Here is a 25,104-nt window from a genome sequence, read left to right as displayed (position 1 = left end):
GGGGAGTAGAGGACGAGATGAACAAACATCACGCCGCACCGACACGCACACAGCTTCTTAATCTCTGTACATGAAAGCCAGTGAAGTAATCGTTTGAATTGCATTTCAAAACACCATTTATAGGCATCATAAAAATAACACACCCACTCCTGCCTAAATTCCGCAGTCAAAGATTCCTAAGTTTGACTTGATGAGCCCAGAACTCATCTGTGTCAAAGGTCAAAGTTCAACCATCTGTGGTTGCAGTAATGGGTTGATTAATGTCAGCACATGCTCCTCATCAGCTCCTGTTAAGCTTATTGTCAATATAAGCCACACTGTTTTCACACATTCTAATGGAGACTGCTAGGCCTACTGATTAAATATTGTTTACTGCATGTTTCCATAGTGTCTGGAATCGGCACAAATCAAAAAGCCAAAAAAAGAACTCTTGTCTGTAGTAGGATGCTTCCTGTTTATACCTTTGCGTGTGAACATATCAGAATCGGCATATTTCAATATGTCTGTTTGTTTGTCTTATAGTTAATTTGATAAAATGGTAATTCTCAAAAGCCTTTTCTCTATTGTCTCCTCATTGATATTCGACTCTATTCAGATCCTCAGTTAATATCTATCACTTTTCTCTGCTCACGTTATGTTAGTCTGCGGTAGAGCTTACTTTTTGGTAGAGAAAGATAACAAGTGGGTAGAAGTAGGAGTAAAGGCGGCAACATAAAAGGTGACAAGAGCAGGACCATCCCCTCTGTATTCAAGCAAAGTGGCAGATGATTCTCATAATTTTCTTCCTTAAACAGATTTCATTAGCTCTTCAAACAAGTCAGGGTTGACGGTTGTGATGTGATGAGCGAATGCATCAAGCACCTAGGACGATAGTTTCCTGGAAGAGCACATGTGCATGTGTGCGTGTGTCACCTCAACCTGAACAAAACCCATTAGACCACTCCAGAGCTTTATGACATCCTGCTATTGTGACATTTACCCATTACCTGGCAGTAATGGACTCTGTTCAGCTAATGTCAGGGAGAGACTGAGATAGTGTGTGTGTGTGTGTGTGTGTGTGTGTGTGTGTGTGTGTGTGTGTGTGTGTGTGTGTGTGTGTGTGTGTGTGTGTGTGTGTGTGTGTGTGTGTTGCAGCTGTTTTTTTCTCTGTTTGAATACTTTGCAGATTGTAACATTTTACCTTAGAATTGGGGAAAAAAAACTACCCTCCAGTATGTGTGTGCAGTTGTAAGTACATTCAGGGCAACATGCATAAGCATTTGAGCTGATGAAGTGTTTTGCCGAGCGCTGCTCTAGTAGAGACTGTGGTGGTGGAGGCGAGGGAGAAGGTTATCGATCCCTCCCAGCATTAAGGCCCACAGGAGACAGCAGGGGGAGCGATGGTCAATGAGTGAATCAACAGTGGGCACATGCAGATACACACACACACACACACACACACAAACACACACACACACACACACACACACACACAAGCATGCATGTACCAGGATCCCCCTTGAGATCAGTCTCCCAGGCCTTCAGGATAATACAGTACATGCCACGCAGTGGCAGAAGACAACATTAAATGGGGATCTGTGAGGATGTACACTGTTAAGTTAAAATAAGATCTATGTTCATTAAGCTCCTAAGAATAGAATGACTGATTTGGATCACTATCCAGGCCACATAATCGTTTATGTTAAAAGGTAAACCAATATCCATTCAGGGAATGACTGGGCTGAGGGGTATTTCTGGATTATTTATTGGATTACATCACATTGTATTTGAAAAATAACAAAGCAGCAATGACTTAAATCTTACACTACTGGGAATCTCCTTGATTTCCTTTTCTTATTAACGGTACTTGCCTTTATCTTTGATTATTGAAAAGACTCATGCGAATGGTACACACACACAAAAACAGGTAACCTGACATTACATTTCTGCCAGGATCGCCCATATATTCCAAATGTTTTTATTATTTTAGTTATCGTGTCTGAACAGCGCGCTGTGCGACTACTCCCTCAGAAATAACGTCTTTGTCCTCTTTTTCTTTTACTCTCGCATATTTCCCACTATTTCAGGTTTCCCTCTCTACCACCATCCCCCAGCTCTCTCCTGAGAGCCAGTTAGGAGATATGTAGGCAGATCATGCAGAAAAGCAGATGGTGAAGGGAGAGAGAGAGAGAGAGAGAGAGAGAGAGAGAGAGAGAGAGAGAGAGAGAGAGAGAGAGAGAGAGAGAGAGAGAGAGAGAGAGAGAGAGAGAGAGAGAGAGAGAGAGAGAGAGAGAGAGAGAGAGAGAGAGAGAGAGAGAGAGAGAGAGAGAGAGAGAGAGAGAGAGAGAGAGAGAGAGAGAGAGAGAGAGAGAGAGAGAGAGAGAGAGAGAGAGAGAACACAAGACAAAGCAAGTGATAGACAGTGCAATAGAGGAGCTGAGTCCACAGGCAGGCCATGGCCAATCAAGTGAAAGAGAACAGCTCACTCTTGCAGGCCAGCTGAGCTCATCTGCAGTCTACACTACAACAACTGTAAATACAGCACTATATACAGTGAGGCCCATTGTTTCTGTATTACTACACCAACAGTACAGAAAATGAGTCAAATAAGTAGGAGCACTTTACACCTCTCTCCTAGGTTTAAGAATTAATGCTGAAGCAGGAGTGTCCAGCCAAGCAGGCCAAGTTCATGTTCTGGATTCAGGAGGATGATTGCCGAATTGCAGACAGTTGCAGGACTGCAGAGCAGGATCGCCTCGCAGCAGCATCAACCCTTGACAAAAGTTCTATTGATTTGTTTGTTGTTTTTTTGGAAGGACCACACGCAAGCAGGGATGTGTTACTTGAGTTTTTGGAGGTGGCCAAGATGACTACATTTGTTTGTAGCAGCCACTCTGCAAGAAATAAATCTACCTCGCTTCCATGTTCACAGTGTGTTTGACAAAAAAAATGATAAACTGTAGATGTCAATGCCATTGTGCTAAGTTTTAGTTCTATAAATAGATAGTGAGAATATGCAGAACATTGCATTGCCTTACCCAACACACAGCAAGCACAGATCCCACATCCTCTCCTGAAAGATATGCTGCCTAACCCATGTAATAGTTACACTGAATCAACAGTGTAACTATCTTTCAACAGTGCTTCACCCTCCTGCTTATGAACACTAGCCTCTGTTTGTAACTTGACCCCAAAACGACTGTATCAAGACGCCTAATTTAGACTTTGCTTCAAGTTGTTAAATGGCTGTTCCTTTTTATGCGCGCACGCACGCACGCGCACACACACACACACACACACACACACACACACACACACACACACACACACACACACACACACACACACACACACACACACACACACACACACGGCACTTTAAACAGCACACACAGACTCAAGGAAGAAACTCCAATTAAACCAATACTGAACCTGTTTAGGAGGATGTGTATTGTCCTGGTGGCGTCCCATGATACTTGCTGAGTGCCTCCTCTGCATCGTTTGTGTTCAGTTTGAACCCAAACCGCTCAAACGCGATCTTGCTGTCTAGATTCCTACAGTTGATACAGCAGCTCTCTGCTATCTCTCAGCCGTAGTACAAACGTCACAGTTCTAAAAGTCTCAATCCAAAGCAACTGACATTTCAGTAATGCAGCCCACAGACACTTCCTCACACTCTCCTCGCCTCAGCTCTTCCCTCCTCTGCCGTTTAATGAACCTCCCTCTGTCCTCTCACCCGCCCCTGCCTCTGCCGCTGCCAACTGCGAATGTTCACCAATGGTTCGGTGATGAGGAGACCCGCGCTAAACAGAAATCAGTTGTATTGAAAATACCTGGTTGCCAGGATACATTGGGACAAAGATCAAAAGTGACTCGTCCATGGACCATAAAATAGTTGTTCGGGGCTCAGTTGGCCACAGTTATACTACGCCCATTACTTGTCAAGTGTTTCCTGTGATAGCAGGTGATGCATGACAACCAAGCAGCGAGAACCGTGCATTATCAGAACAGGGCTTTCTGAATCAGGAAACGGAGGTACATATTGATTCATTAAAAGTCAATTTTAAAATGGAAGGTTTGCTGTTGGCTTAAACTTAAGCTGCATGTGCAGTGTGGAGGAAATTCTGGATGATACATGTACATCAACTCCACAATGTAATTCAAAAGTGGCAAGAATATAAAATAGTCAGTCTTCAATTGCTTGTTGAAAAGATCATGCGAACTCTTAAAAATCTGGGAGCTTTTGTGGGAAAAAGTCTAAACAGTAGTTCTCAAACTTTTGCTGCCATTCCCCTGTGGATGCAGATTTTAGTTTGTTTTTGTTTTATTGAAGTAACATTGACATGAATGAACTGGATGTTACTATTGTAAAATGTTTATTAGACACCAGGCTTTTCCTACTATTGGACCATCCCATTTTCTTTCCCTCTCAGTCCATCCTGTGCTTTACAGGTCAACTTTGCAAAGCAAGCAAACTGGATATATCCAAAAATATTTTTATATAAGATGTTAAATAATTGATTACATGCTTTGTGATTGATTCATCTAAATTATTCACATATAACATTATTATCTGTGAAAAGCAGGTTAAATAGTATAAAATACTAATAATCTATTCAAATATGAGCACATCTGTCTCTCTCATCTCATTATGCAAAAAAGGGTTGGATTTGTCTTTTAAAAATGACTCATTTTTAAAAGACAAATCAAGCAAAGTGCTATTGTAATTCAATCAGCTGAGAAAGACATAAATCTCACACATCCTTCCTCCCCTTCCCCTGCTGGCTGCACTGACCTGGGATCTGCGCAGAACCCTCCTGTAGTCCCATTCTGGCTGGCACATAATTTGAAATGGAGAAACAAAAACAGAAGCTATGCTGTCAGAAACCTTCCCACTCGGCGACACGATCGAGTACTATCTGAGGACTGAGCGTCTTTTCTCTTCTTCTACTATCCCTCCTTCACTCGCCCCTCCCTACAACCCTCTCTTCGTCATCACGTCTAAAAATGAAACAAGAGCAGGTGCTGCTGATGAGAAAAAAAGTAAAAGACACATCACCCTAAACGCTGGAGGGCTGATCTACATATGGCTGCACACCCCTCACCCACCACCATCCTCTAGCTCTCCCCTCGCTGCAGTGATTTTTCATCTTTCTTCAATATCAGAAAAGTGTAATTCCATTCCACAGATGTACGATGAGTTTCCCTAAATATGGTTGCTTTGAAGTTTATGGGTCGCTCTTTTAGAGGAGCTAGACTACTGAAACTGCTTCCTGCTGAGCTCGACTGAACGCAACACATCCCAGACCAATGCAGTGGACACACAAAGATGAAATCACTAGTCTTAATGGAAATGATTGCCAGCAAGAGTATTTTCCCAAATATAACAGGGTTTTATCTGAAGCTGCAGTCAACAACTAGTTTCCCCAAATGGCAGCAAGAGGCTAACTGTTTGAATAAAGGCACTAGAAGACTTAAATAAATAATGATAAATATTACATAGATTCATTTCACCAACAGCTGGTGTAGTGGGATTGAGGAGTCAAGTTTAGACTAAAGAGTATTAACAACTACTACTAATGATTAATATCTAATTACTTGTTCCAGTGCGTGTTTGTGTGCGCGCGCGTGTTGCAGCTGTTTGAATACTTTGCAGATTGTAACATTGAGCATGTCTAGCTATCATAGTTCATAGGCTGATGTCATAACATAAAATGAACTGACAGTGCAACTAGAGATGACTTTGCATCTTGAATGGCAGATGAAATAATCTGACTAATATAGTGGATTCATGTTTTATGGAGAGCTCTTCAGAAGGGAAGGGAGGTTGTTGCCTGTAATACTGAATCACCCTCAACTCTGATTTGATCATTTAAAAAACATATACTGTATATACTTAATTCTGTTGCTCAGTGGCTACATAGACACTTCAGCTTCTATCATCTCTGCCCTCCTCTGTGCCTGATGATGGCCTCCATTACGCTTCAAATGCAGTTCTCGTGTCAAGTTCATAAGACGCTGGGAAATGGCAGAGGCCTAATGCACTTCTGAACCACATAATCTCTGACAGCTTCATCATTCAGTGTTAAGTAGAATGCAACTAATTTCACTCATGCAATCATATGGCACGACACTACAGGTGAGTGATAAAATTTCTAAGATATCACAGTGAAACTTCCCTTGTTGATTATTTACATTAAAACTGTTTTTTGTTTTGTTAGGATTCTGAAATTGTATTCCTCAATATGCAAATGATCCATCATCTATTTAGTAAATGTGCTAATTCATATACACTTCCAGAACAAAAAACTGCACCTTGGGTAAGGACATGCTCAAAATTCTTGTCTCATTTTGTTGAAGTATTAGTGCCAAATGTTTTTACAAGGGTTATTTTTATATTGTATCTCTTTTTTGCTCTCCATAAATCAGAAGATACTACCCAATCCTTAAACAAAATCATATTTTTAGAAATAAAATGTTCTATAAATCAGCTTGACTTTTGTATATGAACAAAATCCTCAGTAAACAACTTCAGAATATTGACACACAAACAAATAGAGTAAATTAAAGACAAATGTATTTGGGAAGTCTTCCCACCATACTCTACTCAATAGCCCCAAAACCATATAATTGACCAGTGCCTGACAAAAAATATGTTTTTGCATGTAATGTCTTGCCACAAGCATAGACCATAATTATTATTGGATGTTCAAGTCAACATCATGTGCAACCAGAAATGATTCATCTTATCCCACACACCAGCGCTTTATATTGGTGGGATGACCAGCACATGTATGAACAAACTGTACACTGCAGGGGGAGCTCTTCATGAACAAGTGGCAGGGGTAGTTATTGTGTTGTGCAGAACTTAAATCTGTTAACAGGGTCAAGCCTCCTTGTGCTAAAGTGAAGCATTTACTGTAACAGGAACATATAACGCAAAGCCAAACAAACACCAGGATGCATTTCAAAATAACCATTCCTACAACTGTACTGTAGGTATGTCAATTTTTCGTACATAACCTACGACACAATCCACGCCGTGGATTCATAACAGTTGCCAGACTGTTCACATCATGTGACCTGTCCTTAACCCTGTGTGTGTGTGTGTGTGTGTGTGTGTGTGTGTGTGCGTGTGCGTGTGCGTGTGCCATATCATGATCACACACGCAAGGGCACGAGGGCACACTAGTACAATAACACAAACACACACACACTGTTTGTCACTCGGCTCCTGATGAACCTGGCAAGCCAACCCAGTTGTAGCACCTCACCGATTTCTGTCAGACTTTTGACAAAGACTCATCATTTGGGTTGTAGAGTTGCTGCGTCAAAACCCTAAATCTCTTGTATTCCTCATAGGGTAGATCGTTTCATCATCACATTTACAAACTGATTCATAGTGACCCCAAAGAATCATAATTTACACACTCATTGCAGCGAGTACAGATTTGGCAAAGCTGGCCTGTGTGTGTGTGTGTGTGTGTGTGTGTGTGTGTGTGTGTGTGACGGAGAGAGATGGGACTCCTGGGCTGGATGATAACGATGACTCATCCACCCACACACGTGTATTTAGACATGCACTCATCATCATCATCATCATCATCACTCAAAACCATGTTAGCGCTGCTCACTGATGCTAATTGTTCCCAATCAGCGTATCAGGGGTCCTGTCAATGCACTGTGAAACCAGACCACACCAGTGATTGCTTATTGATCTAATTACACGCTCATGTCACTCCGAGTGACGAGTGTTTTCGTGTGTGAGGTGCCCACTTACACATCCATCAGATCTCTGAACTTATGCTAAAAAAAGAGACAACTATTTAAAGCATATAATCAATACCGAACATGTGAGCTCAATTTTTTTATTTTTTATTGAAACAAGCCATAGGAGTCTATAGCCGTGTTGCTAGCGGCTACATGACGCCAGTAAATTCACAGCGGTATGCTGCACGGCTTTCCACCGGCACCACCTTAGCAAGGTATGTCTGAGGCCGACAACGCGATAAGAATGCGGTCATTCATTGGTCCGCCGCTTGGGAATGGGACTGTCACGGCTCCTGGAACTCCAAAGATGGCGGGCAACGACGTAACATCTCATGTATTTTCTTTGATTTGACACTTTGAATGCTTCATTAAACTTCAATCAGGTCAGGGTTAGGGTCAGGGTGAAGGTTTATTGTCGCTGAAAACTAAAGTGAACATCAAACGACAACTTTTTTTTGGAACCTGTCAAAATGAGCAATGTATTGGTTTGAAAAATGATCACTACATCTTTATAACGTCATCTCGTTCATTCAACTGTATTGGGGGAATGAAGGAGTGAGTGAGTGAATGAATGATAATGTGCACTAATATAAAACTGAGGAGTAACGATATAATAGCGAGAGTAATGATGATATAATACTAAGTAAAAACAAAACATAAAAATTTAAATTGACTCCAGTCGAAACTGTTAGAACGATAACAGTGTGCATCATATATTCATATTCATTTTTGCAAACACACACACACACACACACACACACACACACACCATTTCATCCTGGTCTTCTCCCTCCAAGGCTCCATGGCTAAGTGGAGTGCCTTCCCCTTGTGCTGTTGTACCCATGTTAGGCTACTGACGCCGGCTTGTCATTCTCTACCCTTATTACTGGGAGAGAGTAGTGCGTCACAGCTCCCACAATCCACTTCTCCCTGTCAGGTTTCTGCTGTGGCTGATTGACACTGACGTTGCCGGGGCATTAGTATTTCAGGCGTCCCATGGGAACAGCGTGAGCGTCCAAACACTGGTCTTCCATTTGGGGATGCATGCATAATGACTTTCAGCCCATTTTGTGTGTGCGCTTCTTGAAGTTTTGCTCTTTCATGTTTTCCCTCTGAAATCTTCCAGGTTCCAAATTTAGGTTTACGGTGCAAACATTTCAATGGAAGCACTTTGAATTTTCAGAGACAAAAAGAATAGAGCCCTCATCTGGTAATCATGACTTTATTTTGAATTTACTGTAATTACTGTAATTTACAAGATCTGGATAGGTTAAGGTGGTTTTCGTGCATCAATCTGTTTGAGAAGATTGAGATGTGATTGCGCTACCTGACTTTATTTGCTTTTTTATTTCCTCCTTGTTTTGAGATGGTGAGAGATGGCTGTTAATGTCACAGAGTAATCATTAGAAGAGGGGGTTTTGTGTCTCTACTGTTTTTGTTCTTGTTTTTGTATTATCATGCATTAACATCATATGGTAAATTTGACCTTATATATCAATTTTATTATTTCATCAAGTGTTTTGGAAATGTTACATTAAATGTTAAAAAATGAATTTGTGTGAACAGATGTAAACGTTGCTTAACTTGCTATGGCTGTGAGCTGATGTCTATATCCAAAGTTATAAACCAGTATCCTTTCCAACAAATACCATATTATTTTTTGAATCTGGGACGATTGCAATTCGAGAAACCCACAGACAACAACAATTTTATCCGAGTGTATCCGAGCAATTTCTCAAAGGAAACATTAACCGAGACCCTCGTGGCCTGAAAATACAAAGTATCCACGAAACAACACGAGGATATGATTAGTGCTCTACGTCATTTCTTTCTGTCTCATCCACTGACGCATACAAAGGCTATTGTAGACTCCACACAAAACCTATGACTCTTGATGGTCTCTCTCTCTCTCTGTGTGTGTGTGTGTGTTTGTGTGCGAGTGTCTTGTGGTAACACAAAGGGTAACACCTTGAAAATACTGGTCTGAGAGACCAACAACAAAAAGGAAGACACAGAGTTGAAAAATGAGAACAAATCCATAGAAAGAAAGCAGCTCTTCTGGGTAGCCTTGTCTTCAGGCTAAACCCAAGACACTCAGCTTCATCCAATAAGGGCTTACTATTGAATTCCTTGTTGAATGAGATTGGATGAGAGAGAGAGAATGAGACAGAAGAAGGAAAAAGTGGGACGAAGATAAAGAGAGTGAAAGATGTTGAGAGAAAATAAGCTGAATGAAAGATTGGACCAAGTTCACATTTTAGGTCTCGAACTAAACAGGCCACATATACGTGTGTGTGTGTGTGTGTGTGTGTGTGTGTGTGTGTGTGTGTGTGTGTGTGTGTGTGTGTGTGTGTGTGTGTGTGTGTGTGTGTGTGTGTGTGTGTGTGTGTGTGTGTGTGTGTGTGTGTGTGTGTGTGTGTGTGTGTGTGTGTGTGTGTGTGTGTGTGTGTGTGTGTGTGTGTGTGTGTGTGTGTGTGCGTGCCACCCTGTACACACATCACAGCCCGAGGCTAACTCCTTTGTCTTCTCTTCAGAGGAGAACCAAGCTCTCACTCTGTGATGCTCTACCACAGCTCACAGAGGGAACTGGGTTCGCATTTATAGAATGGATCCAATTATTTCTGAATATTGAAACTTGACCTGAAATGAACTCTGTGCTCCATACCTGGTTAAACATACTCTATAAGAGAAGTCACGATGAAGCACAATGCACTGGAAAGATCACAGATGTGGTCTGTGAGCTGCAGCTTTATAACTGGTGCTTTTTCTCACATCTCTATTCCCGTACTTTAACCGTATCCCAATACTAACAATCTAGGTTATTTCAGCAGCCACACGGGCGTGTTAACACGTATGAATATTGAGTTGTCATGTTGAAAAGGAATGCAATGTAACCAGGCAAATGAGGCCACCGCAGTGCACTACACAAACCACACTGAACATACTGGTTGCGTTTTGTTTTTCATGACTAATCTCCAAGACAGTCTGCGGTCTGATCATTGTTTCCATGTACACTCTACCTGCATGGTGAATAATGAATCATAATAACTCAAACAGTGGACCGATTTGTTTAAAGGAGACATATGCTCATATTCAGGTTCATCATTTTAATTTGGGTTATTACTTGAAAGTATTTACATGCTCTAATGTTCAGTTTCCTCATACTGTCCATTCCTGCAGCTCCTCTTCCCAGACTCTGTCTGAAACTCCCAATGTAGCCCAGTCTGCTCTGATTGGCCAGCTGGACCACTTTGTTGTGATTGGTCAACCAATTCCAGCACATGTAGGAAGTGTCAGCCTATGTTCTTCCTTTACCTGGCTCTGTCTGAGAGCGCGCCAGACTAGCCACTAGGCGTGCCTTATGCACTCCGGCCGGAATACTGATGAGGCCTTTCAGGAGCTTCAAAGGAAGTGTTTTCTGCCGGGGGGGGGGGGGGGGGGGGCATAGTATATTTCCTTTAATGTAACAAAAAATACATTTAAGTGTCTCTAATGTTTAGTGGAAAAGGCGAGAAAAGCAGCCCAACAACAACTACAGCAACCACAAAAAGATCTGAAAACAGATGAACTGTGAATTGATTTATATAAATAATCATCTGAACTACTCTTCTTGTATTTTGAAATCTGAGTCTTTAATTCACTTTCAGCGGCATATATTTCTTCTGTCACCTGCAAAGCTCTTTGAATTTCATTTGATTTGTTTGAAAGGGCTATTTAAATAAATTTAGATCTGACACCTAAGTATTATATTCAATGTACCTTTTATTATTGTGTCCAAGTGGATCAGAAAATACAAACCTGTGATGACAGTTTATGTTGTGATTTTGCATTTATCTACCAGGGGACTAGAACCTGGATCTTTTCGATAAACGTGGTTGTATTTACTCTGTTGCCTACATATATACTGCGGATTTAAAAATGCAGTGGGGCCAGGGCTCAAGAGGTCAAGGTTGAAACAGATCACATATCTGTAGAGCTGATTCTGGTCTGGCCTCAGCTTGGATACACTGTGATGATTGACAATTCAGAGAAGGCATATCAGGACTGAAGCCAGGCAGAAACACAAGCACAGACACACACACACACACGCTCATCAGCAGCAGTGTCTTACATAACACAGTGAGTGATGGCAGCTGAGGACACAATAATGCTGCCTTTGGCATTTGTCCTGTGAAAGTTGGACAGGGAGGAAATCGGGTGAGTGGGAGAGCAAACGGGCAGACAAAAAAAGCAACAAAAAAGCGACAGAAAGTGTGTGTGTGGGGGGGGGGGGGCAGAGAAAGACTGAGAGAGAGAGAAAGAGATACAAAGAAAGTTTTTTTGGACTACAGATGCCCATGGCCTGAGGCAAAATGCCCCAAGGGAAAATATTACCCGAATTATAGCTGCAGTCCAGTAATTTTCATTTCTTCTCAGTTTTCTGTTGCATCAAGAGCCAAAGCTTTTCCCCCTCGGGCTTCTGCATAGACTATGATGCACAAGAGTAGTTGACACAACTATATTTCATGCACCATTTGAAAACTCTTCAAAGATTAAAGTTTGACTAAAATACAAACTGAGTAACTGTAGCGGTGAGCTGTATTTTTATCAAGAGGTTGGAACTATATCTATTATACTCATATTAAACATACCTTATTATTTACCATTATGTATGATACGTCAAAGGTGCTTGATTTGACTCTCATTTGTCAATTCAATGAGAAATTTCAATAAGAAAATATATAGATATGCAATTTCAGCACAAAATAGATTAACATGTTGTGTCCTCCGTAAAATCAGTGTTACCTTGCATGTCCTCTTTAAAAACGCACTTCATTTCAATTGTAGGACATGAGTTCAGATGGAGCCCACTTCCTACCACATTGATTTTTGATGTCCGCTTGACCGAAAGATGTTAAGCTCTTCTCCAATTTCAAGAATAAATAGATACATTTGTATGAACAGAATAAAAAAAAATAAAAAAAACAACAAATATGTGCCAAGAATGTACAAGTTAAACAAAGTGCAAATGGGCAATGAGGTAGATAGATACATATGATATGTTATATAGGATATGTTTTTTATTATCTGGCTTAACTAAACCTAACATTAGCTATCCTGATAACAGTACATCTATCTCTCTGTCTATGAAGACTCTGCTTCTCCAGTGATCTACTTACTCAGTAGTTGTGCTCTTGACGGGTTTTGATCTCCTATCTCGAAACTTGTGAGTAAGTTACCATAGGTTACCACTGTGATTCACCCCGGTAACAAGTGAACCAGCTTCGCGGGATGGGAAATCCAGGGTTAAACCCAAAGTTACCTCCGTAACCGTACAGGCCTCACGTAGAGACACAGTTTTTGCATTTTTATGTCCAGATGAGACCTCAAGTGAATTTATTGTCTCTCAACACAGACAACCCCTGGCAATTAGCTACTCTATGTACGTCATCGCTGTGTGTCTGTTGCATGTGTGTGTGTGTGCATTACGAGGGATAATGGAAGGGAAAAACACTCCCAGATGCATGTGATGCAATTATACCCTTGATTATCTGATTGGGTAATCTACAGGCAGGCTGGAAGCGTCCAAGACAAACACACTGTCGGCAGACTGTTGACCGAGCATAAACCACGAACAAGAACACACGCCCGCACACACACGCAAACACACACACACACACATACACATGCACACAAACACACTCTTGTATTTGAGCATGTGCTCAATGATGCATGGATATAGTGAACGTCAAACAGAAGGGCTGCAAGGAGAGCAGCGGTGATTTGCATTCATCACAAAAAAAAAATTAATGTGTTTGTGTCTTTTGTACAAATCGTCGAGTATATTGTGTGTATGTGTGTGAGTGAACAAGAGAAAGAGAGATGTTGCTTCACTGGGTCAGTGATCTAACCCACAATGACACTTCAACTCAATCTGAATAGAGGTCCCGCTTTATGAGGACACAGCTCGTCTGGGAGCTCCTCCAAGGTCAGGCTCTGTGTGTGTGTGTGTGTGTGTGTGTGTGTGTGTGTGTGTGTGTGTGTGTGTGTGTGTGTGTGTGTGTGTGTGTGTGTGTGTGTGTGTGTGTGTGTGTGTGTGTGTGTGTGTGTGTGTGTGTGTGTGTGTGTGTGCGTGTGTGTGTGTGTGTGAGAGAGTGTGTGAGAGAGTGTGTGTCCACACGTGTCTTTCTGCGACGCTTGTTATGCACACACAATTGACTATGCAGAATACCCACCAAAGAAAAGGAGAGCACATAATCTTGCAAAGAGGACATCTGAGGCTTATTATGTGTAAATAAAATATGATAAATTGGAGATCTGTGCAAAACCAATATTTATGACTGATGGGCTTTAAAAAGACATCAACTCGTCTTTAAATGTTGCTTTTTGTGCTTTGAAACGCATTTATCTGTACGATCACATGAGACTTGGCAAAATGCGTTGGGATGGTTCATCTCAGATGCACTGCTTGGGGAAAATGTTTATATCTGGCAGTTGTAATATTTCGCTGATGTCTTCACAGTCTTGTAACTTTCCATTTTAGCGAGTAGCCCCATTCAGTCTGTCATTCTTCTCAGCTTTAAAGTTATGGACACCGGCTGGCTTTAGCGCTTGAGTCCAGTTTCGTTCGTGAGTAGAGCTAAGCGATTTGCAAAGAAAAATCATATTGTGATTATTTTGACAGACATCGCGATTGCAATATGAGTCAGGATTTTAGTGAGAATATTTTTGTTACATTTTCACGGAAAGAGAAGGTAAAAATTATGATGATTAGATGTCTACTGGAGTCTTGTATGCAACAAGCATGTTCCCTTATTTCTGGAGAATTTTTTTTTTTCGCGGGGACATCTCTGTATCACCCCAATCCTTCATGTACAATAGAATGTTGTATATTTTTTTCATATAATTGCAGCTCCTGTGATATGGGAATTGAATTTGACGATAGTTTGATAAAAAATATATATGATTCATTGTTAATTGTTCATCTAGTCTTGGCATGTTTCCTTTGGTCTTGTTTTTCTTTATGTCAGTCTAATTTCAGTCACGTAGGTTTGGCCGACTTTATGAGGTGGGAATGCTAAAGTGTTGTGCATGAAAAATCTCACTTGTTAATGCAGAGGAACTGAGGTTGGTGACAAGAGCCAAAAGAAGAATTGCTGTAATAATAATCAGTCAGTATCACTGTAGAGCTATTGGGCAGCTCCCAGGTATGTCCGTAGGTATTAATTAAGTCTACAGACCAAGGGCACAGCTGAGAAAGAACACATAGAGGAGCAAATGCCAACCATTCCTGCATAAATACAGCTAGAGACTTGCCACTTAGGCCCAATCTTTTTCTATGGATTTCCCAAACTGCACATGCTCCACAGAGGAGAGCAATGGGTAAATATTGTGAATCCCTATTCAGGCTTCAAGTGGGACGTACACTTTTTTAATAAATGCTCAAACTGACAAATGTCACAAATATAAAAGCAGTTGAAGCAGAACTGTTCATAGCCATCCGGTGCTGACGGTGCTGTTACATTGGTCAAAGTGTTCGCTGTAGTGAAAGAGAAGAGCAGACAGACGGACGGACCTATGGACAGACACCCCCCACCCCTTCACCCTCGCCTCTCACCAAGCATATTTTGGAGCTAAAACACACCATTGAATCAAGTAACAAGGCGATCCTTGTCCAAGGCCACCAAACCTCATGTGGACAGCTTGCAGAGAAGCCACTGTGTGTGTGTGTGTGTGTGTGTGTGTGTGTGTGTGTGTGTGTGGGGGGGGGGGGGTAAAATTATTTGCTGCTGCCTTTCAGCAGCAGGCCATGGAGATTACTCTCACACACACTTTTATTTTGCTCTTGCTCTCTTTCCCCAGGCCTCTCCTCGTCTATGCGGGAGCATATGGCGTAGAGCCATAGTCACATTATCTGGAGACAAATACACACACACACACACACACACACACACACATACATAGAAACACACACACACACTGTCGCACGGACCATATGCGATCAACACAGACTTGCCTCCGCAGTGTGAGCCCATGTGAGAGTTCGGAGTGATGGTGTGTTTTGTGCTGCAGCAGCGCGGCTGTAAACACAGGGACCAGATAGTTGTCCTTTTACCATCAACACTTCTGCTGTGCTTGGCAGCACACCTCCTCTCACTCCCCGTCTTTTCCTCCCCCCTCCCCAACAAATCTTTCTGCGCTCTCTCTTTCCCCTTCTCTCCCTCCATCCCTCCCTCCCTCTCTTTCACGCAGTAGCTCCTGCATTAGGTCCCCTCGAGCTAGACTGCCCGCCCCCCTCTCTCACTCTCTATCTGTCTCATACACACACACACACACACACACACACACACACACACACACACACACACACACACACACACACACACTCACTCACCCGCATTGGTTATTCGACTGCTGCTTGAGGCTGGACGCAGCCTGTGCCGATGCCAGTGTGCTCTTTTCCTCTCATTCACTTTCCTTGCCCTTCCATTATCTCCAATGTCTGTCACTCTGTCTACCTTTGCTTCTTTTTTTTATTAATCATTGTTTCTTTTGAATGAAATTATCCATTCACAAATGCTACAGCTGCACCTCTGGCAACACAGACCTGGCAACTAAATCCCCCCCTATTTTTTCTTTATCCTTGCCTAAGTGCTGCAAATCATCCCCCACGTCTATTTCCCCATTTTTTTCTGCTCAGCATTACTCTGTGAATTAAGGCTCACTTTTCTTTTTTCATTTTCCTCCTCAAACAATGAACAATCAAGAGCCCCTAAGAGCTCCCAATTAGGCTCTGATGCTTTTGGCCCCCGATTGAATTTGCATTCATTTGTCTTTTTGTACATTTATTGACATGCACTTTGGATGAAAGCATAATCTATTTTGCGGTCTTTCATTCTGAGACTGATGATCTAAGTTCCCAGCGAGGAGTATATTCATAATTCCTACATGCTTTTTGTGATATATAAAGGTTAAGTTTAGTTTCATTGACAAAAGTAAACAAAACATATCTCCCTCTTTACCCTTTTTTTCTATGGCCGTCTGGAAACCATACATATATGCACACAGGAACACACAAAGTGTCCAATCTGTTATTAGTTTGATCTACTTTCACTGCTGCTCCACATGCATCTGCACACCATTTAGTGACAAATTCACAGTGAAACAAGTTGAAGATGATTCAGTCCAGCGCATGAAGTGGTGTTTGCCCCAGTCGTGGTGTATCGAAACAACAAATTAGGTTGTTTTGTTGCGTTGAAATTCCCCACGGACCTAATACGTAATGTACAACTGATTCTGTGAGTGCATCAGAGTGAATGGAAGAATGGCAAAAGTATTAGGCGTCTCATACATCTTGTATGTGTTCTGTAAATTGAGGACTACAACTTCTTCCCTTTTGAGATTCTTCCTGTCCCTTTCTGCAGACATCTAAAGACTATACTCGTGTTATGGAAGGAAGCCTGGACTACTTCCTTTACTGGTGCAGCACTGAGATTAATCTCAGTAACTGGGATGATCTCTTAAGTGTCTGCAGAAGATAAAGAAAAACAAGTTGTGAACGTATTTAATAAAAACTAGGTCATTAAATGACATGATTACAAAAATACTGAAATTATCTTATTTAATCTGTGGCTGTTTGTTGTGAAAAAATGTAATTGCAGAACAAAATACATTAGAAACTGAAACTCATGTCCGAGACCTACAACAGATGTTGGCTTTTTTCAAATCCTTTAACCTCTCTGTCCTATTGTTTAAATTAAATATACTTTATTTTCCCCCAATCACATATTTGCTATATCTAGATTTAGTTTGAAAAAAATAGAAAAACGAAGACATCCAGAATCTACACTCTTTCTGGCAACAGGGTTGATAACACCTCACAGTATTATCTACCCTCTCTAGACATAGGAACAATATTCTCCAGTATCTCACTGAAGGTATAATAAGCCCTGATGCCACTTGACGTCCGATGCTGTAACTCTGGCAAAGGGAACAGGTTGTGTGTCCTCCCTGGGAACGTATGTGCGTCAGTGAAAGAATGTGGGCCTTCCCTCAAATAGATTTCCAAGCACATGTTTCTGCTTTAAAATGGGTCTCGCATCTGACACAGATACTGTATATGATGATGATGAGGATGGTGAGATAGCGAATGTGTTACGCAACACAGCGCAGCCTTATTTCATGGTCTGACCTCCATTTTTAAATGACTTCCAAGTCGTAAGAAAACTCATCTTGATTCACACTGCTCAGACTTTGCATGCAGCTATAGTTTAGTGCAGCATATCTACAGTATTTTGCTGGTGTGATGAACAATTGGCACTGTGCGATGGAGAGGGTAAGAGAGCTGCATGGTGCAACATCATGAGACAAAACACTTGGAAATATTGTTATTATTCTCTCTCTCACTCTCTTTCTTTACAAACATTTTTTTTTAGACATTCTATATTTGTCTGTCGTTATCTTGGAGCAAGAGCGTTTCAATTGCACATGACCCAAAAACCACTAGCTGAGGCCTTCCCCCCCAAACAAGTCTGCATCCTACTGAGACGCTGGCTAGAAGACAAACAACCTCTGTCAGAAACACAAGGCCCCTGTGTGGAGCTCATCCACAAAGGTAAAATTAAAAACCCCTTGAATATTTAGACTCAACACTGCATCATGTTGACCGTGTAGAAATATAATATTATTTCAATAAAGGCTCATTTGTTCTACATATCATTACAGCGGCAAAACAATGAATTCCATTCACCTTAAAAAGACAGAAACACACACACAAATAAAACCATGGAGCCGAGCAAAGAGATATTTTCACGCTTCCCGTTCAGCAGAGTGCCTGTCTTGCCTCTGGCTTGGCACGCTGCACCAGCCTGCTTCATAAATACTGCACAAGCGACGCCTGATGAACCCCCCCCCCCCCTTCTCTCAGGTACAACTGCACTCAGGAGAGCGTGTTCATCTACAGGATGGATAAACTGTACCTACTAGACCTGTTTGTGTCAGGGAGAGACTTTGAGAGAAGGGGGCCGAGGCAGAAAAGGAGAAGAAAGAAGATGTGAGTAAATTGTTTTGAATGAATTTGTTATATTCCTTGAAATTACTGTGACAACTAATGTGAATAGACAAAGGTCAGGTTCCAAACTAGCCAAAACACTGACCAGACCCTACAAAGGGTGTGTGAGTGCTTTCACGCAAAACCTATCCATCAATTTGACCAGCTGCAGCGGCGGTAGTAGGAGGCATAAGTAAATACAAAATATATTCTTAAAATACTGAATAATTAACAAATCTCAACTTCAGTTTCCTGATCCTTGAAGGTGGTTTGATATGCAAAACCAGGGCTGTGTCCAAAATCACTCTCCTGTTCATTCTCACCATACGCTTTGTAAACACTCAGTGGTCAATGTGTGTCAATGTACACACATGGATCACCTTTATTTTGCAAAGTAATGTACATATTCCGTTATGCAAACGTTTAAGGGCAATATTAAAGGAATTCATAAGTTTGAAGGAAAGTGAGTTCCTGATTCTCAATCTGCAGTTGTTTTTCCTCTCCAGTTCTTGCTTATTGTGGGAACTGTTGGGTTTTTCTGTTGGGTAAAGTGCCTTGACAATAATGTATGTTGTGATTTGGTCCTATACTAACAAACATTGATGGAAGCAGTGAAAATGTTGCTGACAGTGGGATACGAACAGAGGTTCGTCATCCGGCTCTCCAGCTTTTTAGCATCTTTCAATATTTGCTGCGCATTTATTGTTTTGGCTCGGGCTCACTACTGTCATCCAAACTGTTTACAGCCGCAGCAGGCAACTGTTCTTAGCACACAGGCTCTGACAAAACACTGTTATCTTATCAAGAACCACACAGCCGACAATCATCCTCCATTATTTTCGGATGTCAGCACACCGTGTAGTATTGTAGTATAATGTATATACTGCATTTCTTTATATTTACATCTACTCTTATTAGTACAATAAATGCTAATAAACAATAATGTAGAAAATTGTATATTTCAGTAGGACCTAGTTGGCACCCAAAGTCAAATCCATTTGTTTGTGTTTCACCCTCTGCATGTTTCTCTCACTGGTCCCACAGATCACACAGCAACGCCGCAGGAGGAGCCGCTGTCCTCAACATCTGGTCAACTGTGAGATTTTACTTTTTCCCCCCTTTTTTTTTTGAAGTATTAAAATTCAATTCCTCATCACTTCCGTTCCGGAGACGACAGGGAGGTATGGCTAATGGAGCCGTTCTAATAGTTCCCCAGCGTTCCCCAGATACCAGTTAGCGATGAACGACCACGCATCGAGCGTTGGACGGCTGATGTGGGATCGGCTTGAGTTTCCAATTGAGGGAATGAAATTTGTGAGGTGAGACAAAGTGTGTGAAGCCAGATCAGGTCACTCTGAAAGATGAATGTGCTCTGCTGCGATGGGGCCCTTGGTGGGAACACTTACATTCATGCTTCATCGTAAAAGGCTAAATTGATGGGTTTACAATCAGCTTCACAATCACCAAATATTTACCCTGGTTAGAAACACCACTAGAGTGACTTTATTTAAAGTGTAAGGTGGGGGACATTTTCCTTTCTTTATTTTGATTTGAAGGTTAATATTCTACAACACAAGGGGTTTACTTAAAATGAATGATACAAATGTTTGGATGATAATGGCACAAAAATATGATTTAAAATATGATTAATTGATTATATGATTCTGAAAAATACCTATCATGGCTAATCACCAAATGAGCTTGGTAATAACCAGTGTCCCCCCTGCAGGAACAATGCTGTGATACAAAGGGGTGTTAAATCATTTTAAACTGATCAGGTTCTTAAAAAAAAAAAGAACTCATGTAAGTCTTCAGAAAATCTGTATAAACCAAAAATGGCATTGCTACGAAGTGCTTACAAAGTATCAAGGCTAGTGTGCAAGTACACACGGTTGTGTAAGGTGTGTATACCTCTGAGCGTTTACCCTGTCAACTGCAATTTCCCCACAAATCAAAAGAAGAGAACTGATGAGCCATTTAATCACTCCTGATTAAATTCATCCCCCCCCCACCATGCTTGGCGTTCCAGCTAAGTCATACTGTACATGGATGAGTACGACACACGCTCATCCACTCGGGATGATCAATGTGAATCCCCACTGTGCACACATACACTGTACATACATATTTATGGATCCCCATTAACGTCACCAACTTCTCTATTATTCCCCGACCATCTCTTGTTTTTCTTTTTAATCTCAGGCTGTCACTAGGGGGCATGAGCACAGTTTGGGGTAAAGACTGCAAGAGAATAACCTTCATCACGAGATGATCAGTTTTAGGTATATCCCTTGCTTATGTGGTCAACATCGCTGGCATTACATAACAACTTATCCAAATATGTAAATTATGACATATTTTACCACCAGTTTTCAAAAGAATAAGTGAGTGAGAAAAGGAACATGCATTGCATACAAGTTAGAATTAGTTCAGTAATCCACAGTGAAATTACCAAAGGTTCTTATAACTATTTCAAATTTTAATTAGCAATAAAAACGTGTTCGATTACAATTTTTGCTTAGGTGCAAAAATGCCAAAAGGCAGTGACACTGCTCCACAGATGTTTCCTCCTGTGGTAGTATTATGGTTTTTATAAAAGTGCTCTGGGAAACTTGACGAAAGACACCTTGTCTGCGGAACATGCAGAAAGAAAATTGCAGCAAAAGGGGCATAAATCAAATAGTTAACTTTGAGCTCAAAGCATGATGTAGGAACTTCTGAATAGGAATAAATGACATGGCCTGTCTGTCTAACTTGCTAATAGCTTGTCAGTAATGTAAAGTGAAGGTTCCAGTGTTTACCTAAAAACACCACACATTGTCCTGCATCTCAAGTACTCAAATGCAACACAGAAGTAATGATAGTAATAATAATAATAATAATAATAATAATAATCATGAAATGATTTCATTTTTTCCCACATTTTTTATTTGTCATATTTCAACAATTTGATGTGATTATGATGATAACCATGGCAAATATGCTAAAAGTAGTTGTGTAAATCCATTATTGCTAAATTTGTTTAATCCACGCTAAAATTGCACACACCACTCCTCGCTGCCTGTAGAACATCATTAATGTTGTCCTTCCCTTTCTCGCTTCCCCAATGCATTTACATTCTTAGATTTCCCTTCTGCGCAAATGTCACAGTTCTTCAGTGAGTGTCAATGTAAAAGTTGAAGCACAAAATATGGAGCAGCTAATCCTGCCGGGAATGACACCTCTGAAAAGGGTTGTGTTTTTTGTGAATACTCAACTTCTCAACCAAGTCATGGTGTGACTGTGTGTGTGTGTGTGTGTGTGTGTGTGTGTGTGTGTGTGTGTGTGTGTTTAGAATATTAAGAATATTGACCTGATACCATCAGTATCAGGATTTAAAGATCGACAGTTGTTTGGCCCCTAAAAATCCAGTATCATTTGGCCTTTTTATTATTTTTGAGATGTGAGCAACTCGAGTCTGATAACGAAGATGTGCCTAAAGCTCCAAATTAGCTCATTGAACCAGTATTCAGGAAAGAGCAGATCCACCTCACTGATGGATTCTGGGGTCACATTGTCATGGGTGACATTAAACATCTCCCCTGCCCATTGTGAACACAGAGCGAGTCCCAAGAACTCCACGGACCTCCAAGATCAGCGGGTTATACAACAGGGTTCCCCTTTAAATTGCCACACCACAGCAAGTCAACTATGCCAAATTCAAACAATCGCTTCTGTCCAGCGACACTGCTGCAATAATCCCGAACATGCAACACCGCGATGAGGTTGATATAAGGTCACAGATCTACGCATGACACTTGGCTCCATGCTGGGGCGCACGTCTGGGAACACACGTGCGCCACAGCAGTGGCCAGCTCCCTGGTAAACAGAAGGCTTTCAAAATATTTAGACGTGAGCTCACACCAACGCAGGCCCACACGCTCACACGCGGCAACTTGGCATGCTCAGTGCACCTTCCATTTGCTTATCAGCAGCACAAACTGCGCGAACGGCGCGGCACAATGCTGATGAGCAAAGTGAACAGCGGTGTCGGAGTGAGGGTAGACGGCAGTGTTTGCACTGGATGTGGATGTTGCGACACTACACCAGAGGTGGGACTGTAGACGTGGGCCCGTATGGCGCAAACAACCCATTTGTGCCATAATAATAAAAGCTTGATAGCCAATACGAGCTCTGTTACACCGGCTGGCTCGATGTCCGTTAGGTGACGCGCGTAAAGCTGTCACGCATGCCATCGGAGAACCCAAGGCGTTACAGACCCTGCAGTCTAGTTACAAAAAAAAGAAAAAGGTTACAAGCACAGCAAGGACAAAACATTCACCGTGCTTTGGGCTCGGACGTCCAAAGTTGCACACGTCTTACCTGGTCCCGCGGAATGCATGGCAGCGAAGTCCTGCGGTGGGACTTGCTGTTGTTCTGACTGTGAGCGATCATGTCCGAGGCCGCTGTGGAGCTGGACCTCCGTCTCCTCTTGAAGACAGGGATGTCCTCCTCCTTCGCCCCGGTCACAGAGCCACAGCACCCCGTCCCGCTGGTCCCTGGGGCCGGCAGGAGCCGGTCAGCATACCTCGCAAGCAAAAACCCCAGCAGCCCCAGCAGGTAGGCCAGGTAGGGTCTCCAGCTGGCCCGGACCCGGCCCAGGGAGACGAGGGACACGGCCCTGATGGCGCTGACGAAGACGAGGAACGACACCCCCCGCGCCAGCCGGACGACCGGCAGCGCGCCGCAGCCCAGGCAGCCGAGGACGACCAGGGCGACGGGGAGGGAGAGCAGCTGCTCCTCGGCGCCGGGCAGGAGCGACTGCGCCGCGGCTTCGCCCAAGTGGCACGCCGCTAACAGGGACAAGGCGGCGCGGAGGGGCACCCCGCGGCGGAGCAGACACAGACCCAGCCAGGAGAAGGCACACACGAGTGTAAAAGCCGGGGCGACGCAGTGACACGCAGTCCACAGCAGCTCCGCCGTGCCGCCCGCCGCCAAGTGAAGACGAGAGCCGGAGCCGCTGCTATTTCCGCTGCCGCCGCTGCCTCCTGCGCCCCAGTCGACCGATCTGAGCAGCAGAGCGAGAGTAACGCAGACGGAGGCGACGCAGACCGCAGACGACGCTCCTCGGCAAGTCCATGCCACGGCGAGGCTGCGCCACGACTGGCTCCGCGCGTCGCGGCGCAGCGGGGCCACGCGCGTCCTCGCGTAGCCGTTGCGCTCCAACGCCGCCCGGGGATATTTTTCACGGGCGCTCCTCGACGACCCCCTGCCGCCGTCCGCCTCCGCGGCCATCGGTTACCGGTCAGGCGGACTTCCCCGTCCGGGGAAATAATGGCTTTCAGTCGCCTGGTCAGTGTGAGCGTCTACCTGCTCCACCTGTATTTCCCATCATGGTGCATGCTGTCTCGTGCGCAGCTGACCCCCCCCCCCCCCCCTCAATTGTTGCTCAGTGATGCTTGCCTCCCGACACAAAACCTCCAGAATGTAGGTGTTCAATGTGGAAAAGGACAAATTCTGGCCTTCACAACTTTTCTTTCAGTTTGGTTGTTCGGAAATTCCCTATGACATCTGCTCCATTACTGAACTGACCCTGTCAGTCAACCAGTGAACCAAAAGAGGCAACCCCTGGCGTTTCACACAAAGGCCACTGCCTCCACTCCACATAGTCTCTCTCTCTCTCCCCCCTCCCACTGGACACCGTCCCCCTTTTTAGTGCCACTCCGGTGGTTCCCCCTTCACCTTTTTTAAGCTCTTTTTCTCTCTTCATTCTGCTCTGGATGTGATTCAGTTCGCATGTGGATGGATGCCATGTTTATATCAATATTTCCTGCCTTGTTCTGGAAGATGGAACGGCCCTATGAACTGTGGTAATCCTGTAATTCATTCTGGAGATACAACAGCACTGTGTGGGGACAGGGGGTCAAAATCATCTCGTGTATCACACTCAAAACTTTGGACAATATTATGTAAAGGGCAATCAAGGATCACAGGTCAAAGGCACGTTATCATAAAGGGACCTGTGAATATTTATGTACATAATATCTTCAATGCCAATGGGAAGTTTCCTGTAGCCTTGTGACGTGCACATACATAAGTCATTGGTGTACTTGTCATTTATGTCCTTTCAAAATGAACCATGAAAAAAGAAAAGCCAAAAAGCACCATCCAAAAAGGTAGAATTTAGCTCTCCTCTGAATAATCTACCCGTCCTTTTTTTATTATAATTATTTTCTGGATTAAAATCCTAAATCACATCATCCTCCTCCTCCCGTGGGGCAGATTGCATGGCCGAGGACAAGTTAGCAGCCTTCACCTGTTCGCCCTACATTTCATGAGAGGATTAA

At 42.8% G+C, this 25,104-nt stretch overlaps 1 protein-coding gene across 2 annotated transcripts in view; it reads right to left on the bottom strand.

Moving 5' to 3' along the window:
• LOC118298916 (cGMP-inhibited 3',5'-cyclic phosphodiesterase A-like) overlaps positions 1-24,343 on the bottom strand; it is a 44,267-nt gene extending 19,924 nt beyond the window's left edge. Inside the window, exon 1 of one of the 2 annotated variants that reach the window (XM_035622116.2) lies at positions 23,141-24,343. In XM_035622116.2, coding sequence (XP_035478009.2) covers positions 23,141-24,052 — 912 coding nt within the window. In that variant the 5' untranslated portion in view covers positions 24,053-24,343. Of the gene's footprint in view, positions 1-3,411; positions 3,689-23,140 lie in introns of those variants that run through there. The other variant, XM_035622118.2, reaches the window with a different exon arrangement.
• Positions 24,344-25,104: the final 761 nt, after the last annotated feature.

The sequence above is a fragment of the Scophthalmus maximus genome, chromosome 11 (assembly GCF_022379125.1).
Source record: "Scophthalmus maximus strain ysfricsl-2021 chromosome 11, ASM2237912v1, whole genome shotgun sequence".
In the NCBI taxonomy this organism is placed as follows: domain Eukaryota; kingdom Metazoa; phylum Chordata; class Actinopteri; order Pleuronectiformes; family Scophthalmidae; genus Scophthalmus; species Scophthalmus maximus.
This window is presented reverse-complemented; position numbering and strand designations above follow the sequence as displayed.